This window comes from Syngnathus scovelli, chromosome 8 (assembly GCF_024217435.2).
Source record: "Syngnathus scovelli strain Florida chromosome 8, RoL_Ssco_1.2, whole genome shotgun sequence".
NCBI lineage: Eukaryota > Metazoa > Chordata > Actinopteri > Syngnathiformes > Syngnathidae > Syngnathus > Syngnathus scovelli.
The window spans coordinates 16,701,152-16,720,678 of record NC_090854.1 but is presented as its reverse complement, the minus strand read 5'-3'; the positions used below and the strand labels follow the sequence as shown (position 1 = coordinate 16,720,678).

The window sequence follows — 19,527 nt, the reverse complement described above, 5'->3', positions numbered from 1 at the left end:
ACTTAGTGAACACATTTGAAATGCACTGTGGAATTGCAATAACCCCGCCCCAACCAAATTCTGCATAACACTTTTTTTATAAACATTAAAAAATAAATAAAGATGAACTTACAACAAAGAATAACTTTAATAACATGTTTTTAGGCTATCACAAAAGATTGGAAGTCTTCCTAAAACTAAAAAAATAATAATAACGACAGGAGCATACCATTGCCACCCTAGTGTCGTGGTAATGCAATTACACTTGATTCTTGAAAAGCATGCTCCTTATATCAGATTCCCACCTTCCCACGTCTTGAATGCACAGAGAAAATTGCCCTATGTATGAAATCATTTCGAAAATAAAAAATTCAATGAGGGTGCGCCTTATGGTGCGAAAAATACGGTACTTAAAAAAAACGTACGCTGAATTGTTAATGATGAAAATAGTGAAAAATGTATAAATATTTACAGGTTAAATTTTGATTTCAATACTTTATTTAAAAAATACAATTTAAAAGTCTCTGATAGAAATAAAGTACATTTAATTGACACATTTAAAGTACATTTTTACACGACATAGTCCTGCAGTTAATAGTTACTAGCTGAAGTGCTTCATCTCTGTTAAGCAGGTTGTGCTACGAGGAGATTCAGATAAGTTTTATCTGCATGAAGGCACTCCGCAACAACGTGGATGCCACACACAAAAAATGTTGCTGATAGACTATCTGCTGGTGTCAGCCTTTCCTCATCTTATTTTTGTTTTGTTTCACAATGAGGGGGCTTCATCTACGCATTATTACATGATGACACAGCAGGATTTAAGTGCTTTTAACAGCGTCAAATAAAGTAAACCACTTAGTCATGACACAAATTCTACCTATAGTACAGATAAGGTACTGTGCTTCTTGGATACTTATGGCCTACTTTCCTTTGCTTGAACCGATTGTTCTACCTCTTTGTTCCTACTATCTTCCCTTCTGCCCTCCTTCCTGCCTAATGTTTAACGTATCTGAAATAAATGCTTTTGTTGGAGAAAGCCCAAGTAACTGGAGAAAATTCCATGCAACTCCACAACTGAGTCTAGGGACAAGATTTGGACCCAGAACCTTACAATTGTGAAGCAGGCATGCCACCCACTGGGATCACTGTGCTGCCCATCTGTAGGAGAAAAAAGGTGATTTAGAAAGTGTATATCACATGCATGTGAAATGGTTTCAGATAATATATAAGTATTAATAATTATAGTATATTATATTTCCATTGGTATACACTGAACAGTCTGTTGTTGAGGCAGGGTTTTCGTATTAGGCCAGACACTGGTCAAGGCTACTAGATAGCGATGTCTGGTATATTATATTTTATTATTATTATATTATTATTATTTATAATAAATAATATAATATATATATAATATCTCCTTTCTATACGGAATTGTCAAAGCCTTCGCTGGAACGCGCCATGATGCTCCTAGCACCTCCTTTGCAACAGGTGGCAGTGTTGTCCAAATCAAACCGATACACCGTCCAATCAGAACGCCGTTGTAGATAGTGGGCGGGGCTACTTAGACTGCTTTGCTGTCGTCTCGCGGAAGGCGACCAATCAGAGGCAACTGAAGCGAGACACCGCCAAGATCAGATTGAGAGTCGCGCTGCCGTAGCAAGGCTAGCCGAGAGTGCAAAGAAGCTAACGACACTTGCTAACTTGTGGAGTGCACCGGTAAGCACGTGTTTTAACCCGCCTCTGGCCTCGCTGCCGATATATTTATACGTGACACGGTTTGGAGACTGCCAGGACTTTCTCAAACAACTCGGCGAGTGACCGACAACCAAGTTTAAAAAGCTAACTCAGTTGGTCTTGTCGATGACAGCTGCGCTTAGCTCGGCCGCTAGCTGCTAGCGTTAGTGGTCGGCTAACAAAGCGCCGGTGCTTCTTCATTGGTGTTCGCGAGTTAGCAACTTGCTAACAGTCATCGCCAACCCTACCAGTGTTGGTAGTTGTTACTGAGACTGGTTTGTACAAGCACTTGACCCTTATAAAGTAGTTATAAACTTTTGAGTTTCGAATGCGTGCCTCTTGAACGGCAAAGGATTGCAACACTTCAGTGGCTTCATGTAAGTCGTTAAAAACATAGTAGACAGTGTGAAATACTGTAGAACCCAATTCAAAGTTAAATTAGTATGGAAGTTGTATTGATGTATAAACTCGTAACGTGTGAAACTGTTGTAAATACGTTATGATAGAGTTGTAGCGGTCCATGAATGGTGGGCACCGTTTGGCGTTGACAGGTGACAAAATCAACCCCGCATTGACCGATTAAGGTCTTGACTAATTTCCAGTCACATCCAGTTTGTTTTTTTTCACGCAAATTTAAACAAATCATGAGAAGGTGGCAGTATTTCCCCGACAGAATGTTCTCAAACTATAGCTTGACTTTGCTCGCAATGTTTCCTGTTTGCTAAGGATTCAGACCTCCTCTTCCTCCGCTCTGAAATGCCAACAACAACGACAGTCGTCGAAGAAGCAGCTCTAGTCTACTCGTAAGTGCACACCATCTCTCCCGATTTTCTCCCCTTTCACCCGAACGCTGGCCCAAACGGCTCCCAGACTTCTCCACTTTAATGGCGAAGGGGGTGGGAGGACGGGACGGGACCAATGTCGCCCAGAATCGCCTTTCTAAGCGTGCGTTAGCTCGCTAGCTAGCAGCGGGGCTCTATCCAGCCACGGTGGGTTAGCGGTATCAGTTAGCTAGCCGCACCTCAACAAAAGAGTGCTCCGATCGGGGATAGGGGCCTAGCGTGCCGTCAGTCGTTCTGTACGTCTCGCGTAATCACTTTTTTTTTTTTTTTTGGTCCGTGTTAGTTGGTGTACGTGAAGTTGGTATGTTTTGCAAAGACCTGCATCCAAAGTTCGCCACCTCTCCTCCACCTGAAGTAGGCCTTGTGCGCTCATGACCACTAAAAAGTTCTTTACCTCCTTTTCTGTGCTGCCACACTGGGTTCATTCTTTCAAACGGGGATCCAAACATGCGGTCCGATCCAAATCTGGCTGAGGGTCAATATGCATTCGGCCAGGGTATCGTGGAGTAAGCTACTAACCCATCAGGCACACATTTTTGTTCTAGAGAGATGACTTATCCATTTCTTTAGTTGCAGTAAGTCTTGATGATATTTGTATATGTAAATGTTATGTAGCTTGATACGTTTTGGTCCTAGAGATGAACCACTTTTCTTTTTGAGTGGAACTAGTTTTGGAGCACGTCTGCAAAATTAAAGTTTGCATAATATTTAATGCCAACTTTCTGCAGTGTCTCAAATGGTACCTTTTCTATTAGTTCATAACAAATGCAGTGGTGCCTTGAGATTGAGGTGCAAGTTTATTTTGTTCTGCAACCACACGTTTCTGAAATCCACTTTCCTTGTAGAAATGAATGGAAATAGTCTTAATCTATCCCAGTGTCTCCCACCATGTAAAAGGTAATGTTTAATGAGAAAAAAATTGCACTCTAATATATTTATTGAACGCCCACAGTATTGACATAATTGAATAAAATTAATGTGCTGCTCATTCTGGTGCCTTGGCCACTTTGGGGCGCTATGAGAAACTCATCATGCGCAATACTGTTTTGGAAGTTTAGCTCCTCTTATTCTCAGTACAGCAGTAATATTTGACTTTCTTCACAGAAGATAAAGGATAGATTCCTGTATTTTTACATGGTCTGTCCACATTTTGCTTTATATTTATCTATTGTTTAAAGTATGACAACACCTCCGCATAGATGAAAAAGTTCAACTTGATTGTTAGCGGCCATGTTTAACAATAATCTTGTTGCGCTACGACTTGTTCAAAAAATTTCGCAATGAACGACTTGAAACCAGCCCGTAATTACTGAGACATGCTGGATCCAAGTTTGGTCACTTAAGTGAGTTGTCTTAAAAGCTCCTGGCACAGTGCCAAAGGAGAGTGATACATTAATAATATTTCAGATGGAAGGTTCTAAGATTATAAACAATTCTTTAATGAGTCTGCCAGGAAGCGGATGGAGCATGCATGCCTGTTTTGCTGCACTAACCACTTGTATAAGGCAGGTAAATACTGTTATTTCACACGATCTTTCTTCTGTCTGTTAAAGGGTCTGAATAGTGAAACTGAAGAAAGAAAAAATCCCTTTCCAACTGAGGTTCAACTTCCCCGGTCCTTTGGGATCATGGCTAAAGATGTAAGCGACTACACGGCCATCGCATGAAGATATGACCTACTTTGCAGAGGCGGCATCGTCCTCCATCCCTATTTCAGCCTCGCCCAGTCGGTCTGAGTCAGCCAAACGCAGTCGAGAACGGATTTAGCCGTACCATGTCACATGACATGCAGCCAAATTAAGGGGAAAAAAAAAAAAAAAGTTGTATGACGTTTTTATTTTATTCTTTATTTGACTGTGTGCCTGCGTTAGACGTGGAAATGATGTTCTCAACACCGATTGGCTCTCACAGACGACAGGCCGGGCTGGGTGCACGTAGATCCGAGACGGAAAATTCAGGGAGACCGGACGATGCCCATCTCTGCTACTTTGCATGATTGGATTATGAAGGGATATTATTTAACATTTCTGTCCTTCACAGGCTGGTCTAATAGAAACAAACGGAGAGTTGAAGGTTTTCATTGATCAGAATCTGAGCCCCAGCAAAGGTAAACGCTGTTCTTGAAATGAGTTTTTACAGCACACTTTAAGGTACACTTTTAAAAAAAAAAATAGTAATAATACCAATAATCTGTTTTGTTAGGTGTCCTGTCTTTGGTTGCTGTCCAGCCTGCCTCTGGCCCCCTGGCCAAACAGCTCCTGCCCAAAACGCTTGGGCCATCCAACGTGAATATTGCTGCACACATGCAACATGTGCCACACATGGTAAGCCCTCGTTTTCCTGGACCGAAATCATTCTAATATGAAGTGATCAATAATACACAGATCTGATAGCTGGCCTTCTCTGTTGTGTCTTGCTGTTGTGTAAGCCCCCGTCCGTTCCTTATCATTGTGAGGTGACCTGGCGGTAGAGTTGCTGGGAATTGATCCTAAGCTTATTTACTACTACAGTCAGCAGGATTTCATCCATCATCCCATTATATACCAGGAATATTTATATACATCATGACAATCAGCTTAGATATCACCTTGGTAAAGTAATCAACCGGATACCTTCACAATGCCTCAGTTTGAGCACAGGTTGAAATAGTCGACCATGTTACTTGGATTTCAGTAAGATAACTCATCAACCTTCCAAATGTTGCTCGGAATGTTGTGATGATTGTCGTGCAAGTCTACAAACGTCTTACAGTCGATCTTAAAACCAAAGTGTAGTGATCAGATTCCTTACCCATGATAGACTGATTTCTGAAATAATTTCCTTTTTAGCTGCCAATGATTCATTTGTTATTATTACAATTAATTTGACAGCTAATTGATTATCAAATTAACCGCTTAACTTTTTGATAATCAGTTTCATTTCAAATCAGAATTCAGCTTCCCATGATTAAATATTCTGCTATTTCTGTAGTCCTCCATGAAAGCAGACTTTTTTTTTTAAGCTTTTATTGTTATCCGATTCATTGACTAATCAATTAAAATAATGGTTAGTTGCAGCCCTAGTGCGATTGTCCTCGTTACCATTTTACTTTTTCATTGTTACCCTGTTAACAATTGTACAAGTGCATTTTAATTCTGGACTCTTCATTGCCTTTGTTTCTTTTCCAGGTGATTGGAACACCTCAGCGGGCAACAGTATCCAATACTATACTGGTAAACAGCCCACACACACCCAATTCCCAGTTCCTGACTCAGACTCAACCTTCTGATGCTTCTCCTTGGTCGTCAGGGTAAGTCCCTTAAAAGCTTGGTGGAGAGTTCACTCTATTTTTTATTTTTTTTAACCAATCACAGCATGCACTCTTATCTGCAGAAAGCGTGGCAAGAAAGGTGAGAAGAATGGAAAGGGCTTGAGACATTTCTCCATGAAAGTGTGTGAGAAGGTGCAGAAGAAGGGAGTCACCACCTACAACGAGGTGGCAGATGAGCTGGTGGCAGAATTCAGCTCGGGCGACAACCTCATGTCACCCAACGACTCGGTGCGAGTTGCAGAATGTTGCGAACCCACACGTCAAGGTACTTTTTTTTATCTCGCTGATGTTTAAAAACGTTTTTCCTTTAGCATGTATATGACCAGAAGAACATCCGGCGGCGCGTGTACGACGCCCTTAACGTCCTCATGGCCATGAACATCATCTCCAAAGAGAAGAAAGAGATCAAGTGGATTGGCCTGCCCACCAACTCCGCGCAAGAGTGCCAAAACCTCGAGGTGATGATCATTAAAAGTCTCACAGCACACCATTTTTGTTCTGTCATCCTTGTAAGTATTTTTTTTTTTTTTTTTTGATGGCAGGTGGAGCGACAGAGGCGGTTGGAGAGGATCAAACAGAAACAGTCACAGCTTCAGGAGCTCATACTACAGGTACAAATGACTTTCTTATCGAAATCAATGAACATTAACTCGTTACGCCCGCATTGATTGTGAATGTATATTAAAAAAAAAGAAAAATCCTGCATCCCAATATTTACGATGTCCTAGCGATGCGTGTGTATTTTTATCAGGACGAGAAGTTTTTACACAAGAAGGTACATTGCACAAAATAAAAACCTAAACCCGTCTCTGCATATACGATCTAATATATCAGCAATTTTATGCGAGCGGGTGTTAATTTTGACTTTTACGATCAGATTAATCCGATTTTATAGCTCTGTATAATGGTTGAAAAGCCAATTCATCCATCCATTATCCTAACAGCTTTTCCGAACAAGTCACGAGCGTGCTCGATCCTATCCCAGTTGAGTCGGCAGTAGGCGGGAGAACCTAACCTGGTTGCCAGCCATCTTTCCTCTGCATCATGAGGAAGTAGTAGATGGGATGGCTCTGGCAATTTGTTAGGATGCTCCTCTTGGTGACGTGTCCTTGGGAAAGCCCAGGATATGCTGAACAAATGGGGTGAAGATTGTTGCATGGATAAAGAGCTACCTAATGAGCCCAAGACTTACGAATGCGTTGTCTTGCAGCAAATAGCCTTCAAGAACCTGGTTCAGAGAAACAGGCAGAGCGAGCAGCAGGCAATCAGACCTCCACCACCCAATTCCATCATACACCTTCCCTTTATTATCGTCAACACCAGCAAGAAAACCGTCATCGACTGCAGCATCTCCAATGACAAGTATGCTTTTCACATTGGAGAAATGTCTAGATGTTTCTTTAAAAAAAACAACACTTGTTAAAGATATTTTCTTCTTGATTGGCAGGTTTGAGTACTTGTTCAACTTTGACACCATGTTTGAGATCCACGATGACATTGAGGTGCTGAAGCGTATGGGCATGGCTTGTGGTTTGGAGGTGGGCAAGTGCCCTCCAGAAGATTTAAAAATCGCACGCAGCCTGGTGCCCAAAGCTCTGGAGCCCTATGTGATTGGTCAGTCACGCACGTTTGTCCTACCTCACAATGACAATCACCGGCTGACATAATGTCTATCCTTCTCCAGAGATGGCAAAAGGCCCCATCAGTAGTGTCTACATCACTGGAGGATCATCGGCTAATGGAACCCGTTACACATCCAGGTGGGGACACATTTAGCGCCCCAAAAACCGTACTCCCTTTATCGTGCAAAATTCCTTTTTTGAACGAACGCCATCGTAGAATAAAAAACGTAACTTTTTTGCCGTTATCTTCAAATGCATTCTTTTTCGTTGATCTAGCGACGGCTGCCCCGATGCCACCATGGCATCCAGCTCCAACGACTCTCACTACAGCGGCTCCCGCGTGGAGACCCCGGTGTCTTACATGGGCGACGACGACGACGAGGACGAGTACGACGAGAACGACGACGAAGACTAACCTGTGTACACCTTGCCACTCCAATAAGCACAGTCTCTCAAAAGCGCCAACATGGGAACGTCAACCTGCCCCCTTACACACACACACACACACACACCCTACACTTGTTCTGCCTTCCCCCTCTCTCCCCCCCCCCCCCCCATGCCTGTTTTTCTTTTTGGCTTTCTCAGGGCAGTAGATGAGTATTGAAAGAAAGAGGGGAGCCGCCCATAAGGTAATCTCTCGCCTCTCGAATCACTTGTACATGCATCGCAGCTCTGGAGGAGAGTTTTATTCCGGGAAACTGTAGCGTGTGACCTGACCTATGTGTATTTAACAAATTTTTAAATCTCCGCCATCCCATGAGAAACCAAACCTGAGGAGAAAAAAAGCCTACTGCTGTTGGAGAATGACAAATAAATTGTTTGTAATTTATCATATTTGCCACACAACCTGTTAACAATGGTCAAAGGCCTTCATGAATTCACAATGGCTCGATAAAGTTGCCATCTTGTGATGGGACTTCATCATGCGCATTTTATACTAGAGGTTAAAATGATTCTTCCAATTCTCACCCTGGCCTCCTTCTGTGTTATTTGCAGGCAGCTGCTTACGTTACCTTCATTGCTAGTTTTTTTTTTTGTCGTTTTGTATTCCGCATTTCTCGTGAGCAGCCCCTGAAACACCTTGGTGGTGTTTACAAAAATAATGGCACCAGCAAGGTCATATTTTCATCCTGATAGGTAAATAAGCTTTGTTAATGACATGTATGAACTCTGATGATGATTGTAGCTTATAGAATCCCATAGAGGCCAGTGATATTGATACTAGACCAGTATCGATGTAATTAATGTATCGTTGTATAGGTCTTTGCATACGCCCATCCAAGATCTCCTTTTCAAAACTGAGCAACACATGTACTGACTTGTTCCAAATACCTTTTTCTGTATTCTAATATAAGTTTTAAAATTAAATATAGTTTTAAAAAAAAAATCTGTAAATGGTCTGAGTAATATGCAATTATAAAACCTTTTTCATTTGCTGTTCTGAATGATTACTTGACTATTACGAATTGTCTCGTAAATCAATTGGGGGCTTTACGATTGATTTAATTGGCTTTAAATGGCATAGATGTGAATTCACTCTTATTTGCTGTCACAAGAGCAACATATGCCATAGAGTCCAGAACGTTCTTAATTCTTTGCAGCAAAAGTGAGACAGGAACACCTGACGACACATCACCGGTGTTCATTAAGATTTATTTAGCGGGCAATTTAAATGCTGGTCGTAATTTTTCCATCGATGTCAGTGGATGGGTGACATAAATTAAAACATGGAGAAAATACACGCAAAATAATATCGTTTTTTTTATTGCATGTATAAAAGATCTATCTTTACCTAACAGCAAAGGCTTTGAAAACAATTTTTTTTTGTTTTCCCCACTAAAATGATCAAAATTCTAATATTGATACTTGAAGCGTCCCCTGCAGCCAGTGTTGTTCTGTTCCAGTATGTGCTCGCACTCATTGTCTGGGGCGTTGGGGTTTTAGGGGATTACTAAAAGGTGTTGACTCAGGTGTGTGCGTGTATGTCCACACAGTTGTTGCATCCGCCCAGAGTGCTGGTTCAGATACCGGCACCAGTTCTCTCCCTGGTCTCCATACCCTTGCTACCCAGACTCCTTGACATGTACCCCTTTTGCGTGGCCTAAAGGTCGAGTATGGATATCGGGGGGCTGACCACTGTGGTGGCCAATTCCGCCTACATCAATGCCCGTGGCAGCATCGACGGCTCCAACCCGGCGGCGGCTCGAGACAAGAAGTACCATTCCCGCCTCAAGTTGCCTCACATCACAGTGTGCGAGGACCTGAAGGACACGCTCGATTTGGCTTTCGACAGCGTCTGCGTGGAACAACCCATCGGCAAACGACTCTTTCGGGAATTCCTGGAAACCAAGCAAGAGTACCACGGCGCTTATCGTCTGTGGCGGGACATCGAGGACTATGATCTGGCGGAGGATTCGGATCGAGCCAAGAAGGCCTCGAAGATTGTCCAGCGCTACATGGACGCCTCGGCCAAACATTTCTGCCCTTTCCTCTCGGAGGACACCATCTCCAAAGTGAAAGAGGGCCAGGAGGCTGTTGGCGATGACTTGTTTGCAGCAGCTCTGGCCGTTACTCTGGACTACTTACGGGAGGCGCCCTACGTGTTCTTCCTCGAGAGCATGTACTTGAAGAGGTTCCTCCAGTGGAAGTGGCTTGAGATGCAGCCAATGGACGCAGACTGGTTCCTGGACTTCCGTGTGCTCGGCAAAGGGGGCTTTGGCGAAGTCTCGGCGTGTCAGATGAAAGCCACGGGGAAACTTTACGCCTGTAAGAAACTGAACAAAAAGAGGCTGAAGAAACGGAAAGGCTATGAGGTAAATTGTTCCTCCATCTTTAATGACTCTTGTATGGTCATGATCTGTACAAGAGCTGTGTCGAATTTAAAATGGAGTCCTCATAACAGTAGTGTAGCCTTCTGTCATTTATTCATTGTGCAGATTGTGATTTTATTTCTTTATTCCACTCGTCATATCTTTTTCTCGCTACTGCTAATCATCTTTGTCCCGACGATACAAGTCGGCTGCAGTATTAAACCCTAAGACAGGGATAGAGTGATTAGTGGGGGCTTTACCGAAAAGCTCCTCTGAATGGAACTGCTTGGCACAGTTATATCTTGCCCTTGACTTGTCTGAAACCATTCATGGAAAAATGCTTTAAACTCTACATTGAAAATTGTATTTTCAAGAAGCATCTTCGTTTTCCTCCTCTAGGGGGCGATGGTGGAGAAGAGGATTCTGGAGAAGGTCCACAGTCGCTTCATTGTGTCGCTGGCGTACGCCTTCCAGACAAAGGAGGAGCTGTGTCTGGTCATGACCATCATGAATGGAGGGGATCTCAAGTAATTTTATAATCCAAAAATTTCTGAGGAATTGGATGATGCATACAAAAAACCACAACTGATTCCATGGGCCTGGTATCAGTGTGAATGCTTTTGGACAAATGTTCATTTTTACTGTTCATATATTTCAAAATGTCCGTTCATTTTTTTTTTAAACTTAGAAATTTGTACTGACAATTTAACCATCAAGCAGAAAGCCATTTAGATACACACAAGTTGCTCTGATTAATTATCTGATCGTTCATTTGTGACGTGAGTCAAAATTTGTTCGAATCAAGCAAGACCGTCAAAAATTGGCGAGTCACACCCACTTGGCATTGAAATTTGGAGCTCAAATAATTGCCTTCTCTTTGTTGAAGGTACCACATATACCTGGTGGATGAGAACAATCCGGGCTTTAATGAACCAAGAGCCTGTTTTTACATAGCTCAGATCATTCAAGGCATGGAGCATCTGCACCAGAAGAGAATCATCTACAGAGATCTCAAACCTGAGAATGTGCTCCTTGATAATGATGGTGATGCTCGAGAATCAAAACGATATGCCTCCTGTCATTTCGATTTGTCGTAATTGATGTATCTGTCGGCAGGTAATGTTCGAATATCTGACCTGGGTCTTGCTGTGGAGTTGAAAGAAGGCAAAACAATGACCAAAGGCTATGCCGGAACACCAGGTAAGTCTTGATACCCCATCTTGAAAATGATTTGTCTCAAATAGAGCCCTCCACTCTAATAAGAGCATGCATCCATCCATCCATCCATCCATCCATCCATCCATCCATCCATCCATCCCATCCATCCCATCCATCCCATCCATCCCATCCATCCCATCCATCCCATCCATCCCATCCATCCCATCCATCCCATCCATCCCATCCATCCCATCCAATCCATCCAATCCATCCATCCAATCCATCCATCCATCCAATCCATTTTTGGTCATGGCTCCACTTTGTGTCCTGCAGGTTACATGGCTCCAGAGATGCTGAAAGGAGAAAAATATGACACATCTGTAGACTATTTCACTCTAGGTGTCACCTTGTTTGAGTTCCTCGCCGCCAAGAACCCCTTCAGGAACAGAGGAGAGAAGGTTGGCTGCTCCTTTTCTGAATCAAATCAAATCGCTTGACACTCGCGCAAACGTCTTTTGTTTTTATTTTCGTTTAGCTTGAGCGTGAGGAGATGAAAGAACGAATGCTGACCCGCGAGGTGAGCTACACGGAGAACTTCAGTGACAAGGCCAAGTCTCTGTGCGAGGGGCTGCTGGCTAAAGAAGTGGACAAGCGGATGGGTTTTAAGAACGGCTGCTGTGACGAGATCAGAGCGCACCCCTTTTTTAGCGACATCAACTGGAGGAAGCTCAACGCAGGTACACTCTTAATTGAACGAGTCTACGGAGGGTGCATGAAAAACTATTTCGAAAATGAAATCAATCAAATTCCCTTCGCAGGCATCGTGCCACCCCCGTTCATTCCGGACCCCAGGGTGGTGTACGCCAAAAGTCTGGACGACGTTGGCGCCTTCTCTTCTGTCAAGGGCGTCGCGCTGGAGGACCCGGACAGGAGCTTTTTTGACGAATTCTCCTCAGGCAACATCCCCATCCCCTGGCAGGAGGAGATGATCGACATGGGCATTTACGGCGAGCTCAACGTGTGGGGCCCCGAGGGAAGCGTCCCCAACGACCTGCGCAGGGAGTCCATACTAGAGCAGCCCAAGTCGTCCACGTGCTGCGTGTCCTAGCGGGTCACTCGGCAGTGAGCGCTGAAATTCTCAGGACTGCCTTCTGCCTGATTTTTCTTTTGCACGACCAGGAGACTACTGGAGCAATAGTGAGGTGGATCGCCAATCGGGGAATACCAGTCAATGTGATATGCTAATTTGTCTCTGCTTCTTGTGCTCCCCTAATTTTAGAAGTTTTGGTATCGAAATAATCGTATTAATTAAATGCTGATGATGGACAATACCAAGATGAAGGACCGGAGGAGTAAAATGTTAGGTTGATCATTTCATTTATGGGGTGCAAATATTTATGTAGGTCAAATGTTTAGGGCAGGTTTAAAAACAAAATAAAGTCATGTAGCATATTCTAAACTGTTAAATAAAACTAGGAATTGAAGTGTGGAGCGTTTTTTTCTTCGGGAAAATCAAATCTGAAATTTATGCTGTCAAAGTATTTCAGCTAGAAGGAGAAAGGCTGTGTTATGTTTACTGTCTTGCAAAAGGGTGGGAAAACTGTCAATCCGATGAGAATAATTTAACACATTTACATGAGGTGTCTGCTGCTCTGTTGAGATGGTGATGATGAAGATTGGGAGGTTTCTTCAAACCTTGCTAGTCCTGACCCCCACCACTGACGCTTGTACTTTTTATTGCATGATAATTTTAACCCCTTTTTCTCATGTGACTAAATAAGGCAACCAAAACTTTAGGGTCACTTTTCTATTGGACGTCATTCAATTGTGCAACTGTACCTAATGTGTGGCCAGATGATTCGCTTACAGGGGGGGGGGGGGGGGGGGATTTATTATGGATAACACGCCTGTGCAAAGTGTCATGTTATAAGCGTGTGTGTGTGTGTTGGTGTCACAGGGCGACAGCTGACAGAGTCAACAGGTGCGGCGGCAAAGATTTTGTGTATTTGTATCCCTGTGTGTGTGTGTGTGTGTGTGTGTGTGTACACGCAAGGCAAATGTAAGCATGTGCCACAGGCGAGCGGCATGGGTGACAATGGCCGCTTGTGTGGACCACGCGGGCTGGGAAACCCAATACGTAAGGACACGGTTGGAGCTCAGCTGCAGCTGCTTCTTCTCTGCTTCACCAAATCATGGCGATGGCACCAGGAAGCCTCACCACGATCAACTGACCAATCTTTCATTTCATTTTCACATGCAACAATACTACACAGGCTTTATCTAGTATGTGTGTATTTATGTATGTATGTATGTGCCTGTCCTAAAATATCCATTTTCAACATCACTTATCCAACATTGATCAATTTCTGTCCGCACTCAAGCCACGTGAATGAACCCCAAAACCATCAGCGAGGAGTGATTAAACTGATATTTATTGTAAAATTAGAAATTGATTGCCATGAAATCGCAACTTGACTGTTATGACATTAAGATTTTTTTTTGTAAAATTCAAGCTCATATCATGAATTTTACTGTGAAATTACCTGATGACTTATTACCATTACATCACATATTTCTCCCTCTTTATTATATTACTTGTTTTAACTACAATTAATATTTTGCTTCTATTTGACCAAAAGAAAAAAGAAAAGAAAAGAAAATAAAAGAAAACAAAACAAAACAAAACAAAACAAAACAAAACAAAACAAAACAAAATAAAATAAAATAAAATAAAATAAAATAAAACAAAATAAAATAAAATAAAATAAAATAAAATAAAATAAAATAAAATAAAATAAAATAAAACAAAACAAAACAAACAAATCATATCCAGAATGGTCATTCTTAACTACATTTTACACAGTCCGTTGTTCTTATTTTAATGCTCAGCTGCTGAAGACATATTGATTAATATCTTCAGTCATCAGACACTTTTTATTTTACATTCAAGCAGGTTTCAATACATTTTTGGACGGATTAAATGCCACAAAATAGTAAGAATAATAAAGTGTTATTATTATTATTATTATTATTATTATTATTATTACTTTTCAAATTAGGGGCTAGACATTGAACTGCTCACAGCCAAGAAGAATATTATTATTAATAATAATAATATGATGTTTATCATTATTATTATTATTTTTATTATTATTATATTTCACACTATTGTCTCTCCAATTATGTTTTGTATAATATACTACAACTGCTGAGAATGATAGAAAATAATCCAAAATAAATAATGGACTCAAGCAACGTGTTTAATTGAGTCACTCCTGCCACTTGTGATGATGAAGCAAAACAAAGCGTCGTCACGATCACGTGTCGTCATCTGCTCCACAACCCTTGCTCGCGCCTTTTTTTTTTCCTGCCTGGTGTGTGTGTGGTGTGTGTGAAATTGAAGAAGGTCCACACACAAGAACACGTAGGAGTGAACCCACGCGTGCAGGCGGATGAGAAGACGACAATGATGTTCTTGCTCTTACTTCTACTCTGCATACACTGTAAGTGTTTAAAAAAAAAAAAACTTGGCACTTTTTTGCATGTTGTTAAAATCCTGTGCAAATAGTTTGTTGATCGCTTGCATGTGCAAAAAAAGCAGCACATGCAGTCCAGCATGCTCTGTTGTTTTGATAACTTTGAAATTTTGAATTTTTCTTATATTATATAGAATATAAAGAAACTTCAGGCTAAATGAAATGTACTTTTAATCCTGATTGTTTTGTCGTCTATTTAAATTGTGTATTTAAAATGCTGCTACTACAAGTTTTTGTAACTAATCGTGGATTTAAAATGTACCAAACATATATATATATATATATATATATATATATATATGTTTTGGCTTCATCTGTGTGAGCTAGCGCTTGAGTCGGTTATCAGTATGGTCTTGAATCCGCCCCTTCTGAAAGTCGTCCATCACTTTTACATTCCAAAACAGCAGCGCTCCTGGTACCACCACACACACGCACACACACACAAGCACGCACACACATTGGCAATTCCCTCACTAATTGTTTATAAATGTAAAAAAATAACCCAATTCTGTCAGTCTTTCAGTCAATCAGACTTTTTAAGCCTCTCATAATTAAATAGGTATTGAATATTCTATCGATTAATCAAATAATAAGATACCATTTTATTTTGCATTATAACTATTTACCCAAATACTGTGTAGCAATTGATTATTGTTTGTTTGGGATTGTTTAGTGATAAAAAAAAAAACAGCAACAATTATGCAATATCACATGAGCGGGATTGATGTTGTTCATTTAGCGGTTTGGTCATTTTTAAAAGCAGATGTTTGCAAACGTATTATTTGGATTAAAAACAAAAAGTCTGCTTTCATAAAGTACTCCAGTGATCAATGAATAATGTGAAGCTGGTCATTCATTTTGCTTCTTGCAGGTCCTGTCAGTATGTCAGTGACAGTGAGTTCTTCTAAAACCAAAGTAGAGGTCCATGAACACACAGGTAAGAACACCTTCTGACTTTTATTTTTTTTAAACTTGGTAACTTGAATTGGCACAAATGGAGTAAACGGCACAAATCAAAAATGTAAGCTTAAAGCACCACATAATAACAAACATGCCATATTGGACGTCATCACTCTTGAATCTTGAATCTTGAATCTTGAATCTTGAATCTTGAATCTTGAATCACGATGTTCGTCATGTCCTACCCAGATGCTGTTTTGTCCTGCGACTTCCGCACCGAGAAGGACCAGAACCCTCGAATCGAGTGGAAGAAAAAAGGAAAAGCTGTGACCTTTGTCTACTTCAACAACAAATTTACTGGTAATGACCACTCACTCTTCCTCACTGTTTTCTGGAATTGGAGATGGCAATTTCTTTCCCCCCACCGCAGGCTCATACGCTGGCCGGGCCAACATGGAAGGAGCCACTCTGACCATCCACTCGGTGACACAGAAAGATTCGGGGGAGTATCGCTGTGAAGTGACCGCCGGCGATGACCACGTCAGCTTTGGAGAGGCCACGGTCACTCTTGACGTACACGGTATGCATCCGGAATATTAGATGTTAACTTTCCTTTGCTGTTATTCTGTTAGCTAGACTTACTTTGTCTTTAATTGGTTGTTTTTCCTCGGGCGCTGGTCACGTCTCGTCCCCTGTGTGTTTCTGTTGTCATGGTTTCTGTCTGTGTGCTCGCCCCTCCCCTCCTGTGTGGCCATGATGAGTTTGAATCTTCTCACCTGCCTCTTGTTACCTGTCGTGGATATAAGTCCTGTCTGCCCTTCACTCCTTTCGGGTTATTGTTGTTGTCGTTTGTCGATGTCTTGATGTCTTTTGTCTCACGTTTGTTGTTGGTTTTCTTAGTAAGTTACGTTAGAGTTGTTCCCTTCAATAGACCCTGGTCCAAGCTGGACTTGGTCGCCCTGCTCCATTCCGATCCGTGACAGCGCTGTGTTTTTCTAGAATTGCATCACTAATTAATTTGAATCAACTGTTGTGTTTAGATGTACTAAATGGCGGAGTATTGCGCAATCTCCGTTTGTATCCTCAGTGCCGCCCCACATCCCATCTTGCGAGGTTCCCCGCTCGGTGTTTGTGGGCTCCGACCTGGAGCTTCTGTGCAAAGACAAGCAGAGCGTTCCCCCGGCGACGTACAGTTGGTACAAAGACAACAGGGCTCTGAAAATCTCGTCCGACACGCCGTACAGCATGGACGCTCGCAGAGGCACTTTGGTGAGTGCGCAGCCGTTGTGTGTGTGTGTGTGTGACACATGGCGCCAAGCACAAAGCACACACTTGTGCGCTCCCGTGAAGGAACACGTGTGCAGCTGTTGCTCTTTTTCTCTTCCACTCATCACTCCAAGCAGAAGTTTACAAGTGTTTCCAAAGTGGATTCGGGGATGTATCGCTGTGAATCCTCCAACAGTGTGGGGGCACCCAAGAGCTGCGTGGCTCAGCAATTAAAAGTTATTGACTGTAAGTTGAGTCTATACTTTATGTGTTTGCAAGTCATTTAAAAGAGATTTTTTTTTTGGGGCACAGATCCATTGGACGTCTCCATTTTGATCGCTGGCGCCTCAAGTTTTGTGATTGTCACGCTCCTCTGTTGCATCGGTGTGTGCGTATGCCGACGTCAAGGATTTTGCAAGAGTGAGTTGGAGGTTTACCAAAAATCATTTTATTTCATTAACAATAATGTTTTTAATTGGAATAAAAATAAAAATACAGCAGGGAACATCCATAGTGTGAGTGGCAATCTGAAAAAGCTTGTTCTGACCTTCTCCCATTTTTTTTCTCCCTCCAACCAGAAGAGAAGAAAACAAAAAGGTGAGTTGTGAGTCTTTTGTTTTTATTCAAACACTTTTGGACATTCAAGCAACTTGTACAGTTTGTCTTGCAGTGCCAAGTCGTACAACCCTCCTCCTCCTCCAGCTATTCATAACGTGAGTTATATTTGTTTGTCGCCGATAACCAACCTGGTTCATTTAAAGAATGGATTGTTTTTCTGCCTGTTCCCCACAGATCAAGACCTACAAACCAACCCAGTCTTTCATGATCTGAATTGTGCAATGATACCAAAGTAATCCAGAATTCAACATGTATTATTCAATGCACGGGAATTGTTAGCCCACGCTGGTATTTTCTCAAGACCAAAACCTAAAGCAGACTTTTGTCATGATCTTTGCTGGACCCCACAATTGTGACTGAAAAGCAGTTTCAGTCATGTCTAACACTGGGCTCTTTATTTTTTTTTAAACAAGGGTTGATTATTTGTTTTTTCTGTCAGGAGTGAAGAAATTCATCTCCCACAAAAGGTGCCAGTATTAGTCATGCCCTGTCGTTTTTTTTGGTGCACTCCAAGTCCCGTTGCATTTGATCTACAGTATTTTTTTTCCACACACAAAACCTTTATTTTTCTTATATTTTACTAAACTGTTTGCGTGTAAATGTGCTGTATACTCTTTCACTTTTGTTTGCGTGTGAATTAAGAAACAAATGAACAGGTGTCTGGAAACACTGAAGGAGCTTTGTCTGAAAGCAATAAACACCACCGCTGGATCAGAGAGGTCATCGAAATCCACAACTGAGGTCACAGAAGTCTGAACCAAGCTCATACATGGGATGCAGGTTTTACGCCAGACAGTAGAGGGCGCAAACTCCCCCTGCTGTCTGAAACGTCACTTTTCTATCTGAGAAAAACTACCGGAAGTAGCCGAAACATGTACAGCAAAAGGTAATTATTTTTTTTTCTGTATAACCAAAAGAACCATTTAAAATAGTAAACGGAAAAAAAAAAAGACCGTATGAATCTTCACAAACTATCTTTGTCTGAATTTCAACGTTTTTGTTTTAGGAAATCGCTCTTCCTCCTTCGCAGAAAAAAGTTGTGTAGTTTTTTAAGTCAAGCCTCATATTTTAAAATGACTTGTTAGTCTTTTTAAAGGTTTGTATTAAAAACATGGATGAATCAAATGCATATTACATGAACACAATTGTTATTTAAAAGTGCTTAATTTAATAAGTAATAAAATTTTGTTTGAAAAAACCCTGAAACATCAATTACAGGTTAATTTAACAGAACTAGGTGAATAAATCACATTTCCCCCCCCCAAATTTTCATTCACAGTAACAACCAACTTCATTTACTTTTAAGTAAATATAATTAAATGAACTAAGTACACATTTTCCCATTTATGTCTGAGCACATTGTGTGCAATATACAGTATTAAACGTCATTCACCCCAATCTAAGATGACCTTTATGTGCCAAGTCTATGTTGACATCAGTATTTTGTATATTTAACGCCATCTTACAAACAACCAATTTTTTAAGTGTAAAGCTCAGTGCAGCGGAGATGAATGTTGTACTACTGTTATATATCCACAAGAGGGAGACACTGCACTGAATGTTGGTGTCTTGATAACCTGAAGGTGACTTTTTTTTTTCACTTTGCATGAACTGAATGTAACAATAGTTTAGTTAATATTGTATTTGATTTTGCTTCCTCCTATTATCCTTGTCATTGTTTTCCTACCTAGTTTATTAAACGTTTTGACATGCACTGGCCTCTTGTTTCCCTGTCACAAACTCACTATT

At 41.4% G+C, this 19,527-nt stretch overlaps 4 protein-coding genes across 6 annotated transcripts in view; all 4 read left to right on the top strand.

Annotated features, from left to right (window-relative positions):
- The first annotated feature begins 1,558 nt into the window (after window positions 1–1,558).
- LOC125973917 (transcription factor Dp-1) lies at window positions 1,559–8,319 on the top strand. The gene is made up of 13 exons (XM_049728645.1): window positions 1,559–1,698; window positions 2,443–2,519; window positions 4,112–4,198; window positions 4,599–4,665; window positions 4,761–4,882; window positions 5,726–5,847; window positions 5,931–6,096; window positions 6,180–6,326; window positions 6,411–6,479; window positions 7,079–7,230; window positions 7,316–7,482; window positions 7,553–7,628; window positions 7,767–8,319. Exons 3-13 carry the CDS (start codon window positions 4,187–4,189, stop codon window positions 7,903–7,905), a joined length of 1,239 nt encoding a protein of 412 aa, XP_049584602.1. The 5' UTR covers window positions 1,559–1,698; window positions 2,443–2,519; window positions 4,112–4,186; the 3' UTR covers window positions 7,906–8,319.
- Window positions 8,320–9,016: 697 nt separating this feature from the next.
- Window positions 9,017–12,942, top strand: grk1a (G protein-coupled receptor kinase 1 a). Its single transcript, XM_049728620.2, has 7 exons — window positions 9,017–10,303; window positions 10,700–10,827; window positions 11,187–11,344; window positions 11,417–11,500; window positions 11,792–11,916; window positions 11,994–12,195; window positions 12,277–12,942. The coding sequence occupies exons 1-7, from the start codon at window positions 9,605–9,607 to the stop codon at window positions 12,564–12,566; spliced, it is 1,686 nt and encodes a 561-aa protein (XP_049584577.1). The 5' UTR covers window positions 9,017–9,604; the 3' UTR covers window positions 12,567–12,942.
- A 1,878-nt stretch (window positions 12,943–14,820) lies between these two features.
- On the top strand, window positions 14,821–19,492 carry jam2b (junctional adhesion molecule 2b). Of its 3 annotated transcripts, none has more exons than XM_049728652.2 (10): window positions 14,821–14,961; window positions 15,866–15,931; window positions 16,144–16,254; window positions 16,325–16,474; window positions 16,982–17,163; window positions 17,298–17,406; window positions 17,473–17,580; window positions 17,739–17,757; window positions 17,819–17,873; window positions 17,953–19,492. In XM_049728652.2, exons 1-10 carry the CDS (start codon window positions 14,925–14,927, stop codon window positions 17,989–17,991), a joined length of 876 nt encoding a protein of 291 aa, XP_049584609.1. In that variant the 5' UTR covers window positions 14,821–14,924; the 3' UTR covers window positions 17,992–19,492. The 3 variants fall into 3 exon arrangements, with proteins under 3 accessions (XP_049584609.1, XP_049584610.1, XP_049584611.1); XM_049728653.2 differs by having other exon boundaries at window positions 17,742–17,757; window positions 17,953–18,378; XM_049728654.2 differs by having other exon boundaries at window positions 17,831–17,873; window positions 17,953–18,378.
- The window catches only part of st6gal2a (ST6 beta-galactosamide alpha-2,6-sialyltranferase 2a), a 43,084-nt gene continuing 42,136 nt past the window's right edge, over window positions 18,580–19,527 (top strand). Inside the window, exon 1 of the mRNA XM_049728626.1 lies at window positions 18,580–18,664. The gene's annotated coding sequence lies outside the window, so the exon portion shown is untranslated. The remainder of the gene's footprint in view (window positions 18,665–19,527) is intronic.

Coding starts and splice junctions, on each gene's coding strand:
- grk1a (XM_049728620.2), top strand. CDS start 9,605: ATGGATATCGGGGGGCTGACCACTGTGGTGGCCAATTCCGCCTACATC. Junction 11,345..11,416: donor TGTGCTCCTTGATAATGATG/GTGATGCTCGAG, acceptor ATCTGTCGGCAG/GTAATGTTCGAATATCTGAC. Junction 12,196..12,276: donor CTGGAGGAAGCTCAACGCAG/GTACACTCTTAA, acceptor TTCCCTTCGCAG/GCATCGTGCCACCCCCGTTC.
- LOC125973917 (XM_049728645.1), top strand. Junction 5,848..5,930: donor GCTTCTCCTTGGTCGTCAGG/GTAAGTCCCTTA, acceptor TCTTATCTGCAG/AAAGCGTGGCAAGAAAGGTG. Junction 7,231..7,315: donor TGCAGCATCTCCAATGACAA/GTATGCTTTTCA, acceptor CTTGATTGGCAG/GTTTGAGTACTTGTTCAACT.
- jam2b (XM_049728652.2), top strand. CDS start 14,925: ATGATGTTCTTGCTCTTACTTCTACTCTGCATACACT. Junction 16,475..16,981: donor GGTCACTCTTGACGTACACG/GTATGCATCCGG, acceptor TTGTATCCTCAG/TGCCGCCCCACATCCCATCT. Junction 17,164..17,297: donor ACGCTCGCAGAGGCACTTTG/GTGAGTGCGCAG, acceptor CACTCCAAGCAG/AAGTTTACAAGTGTTTCCAA.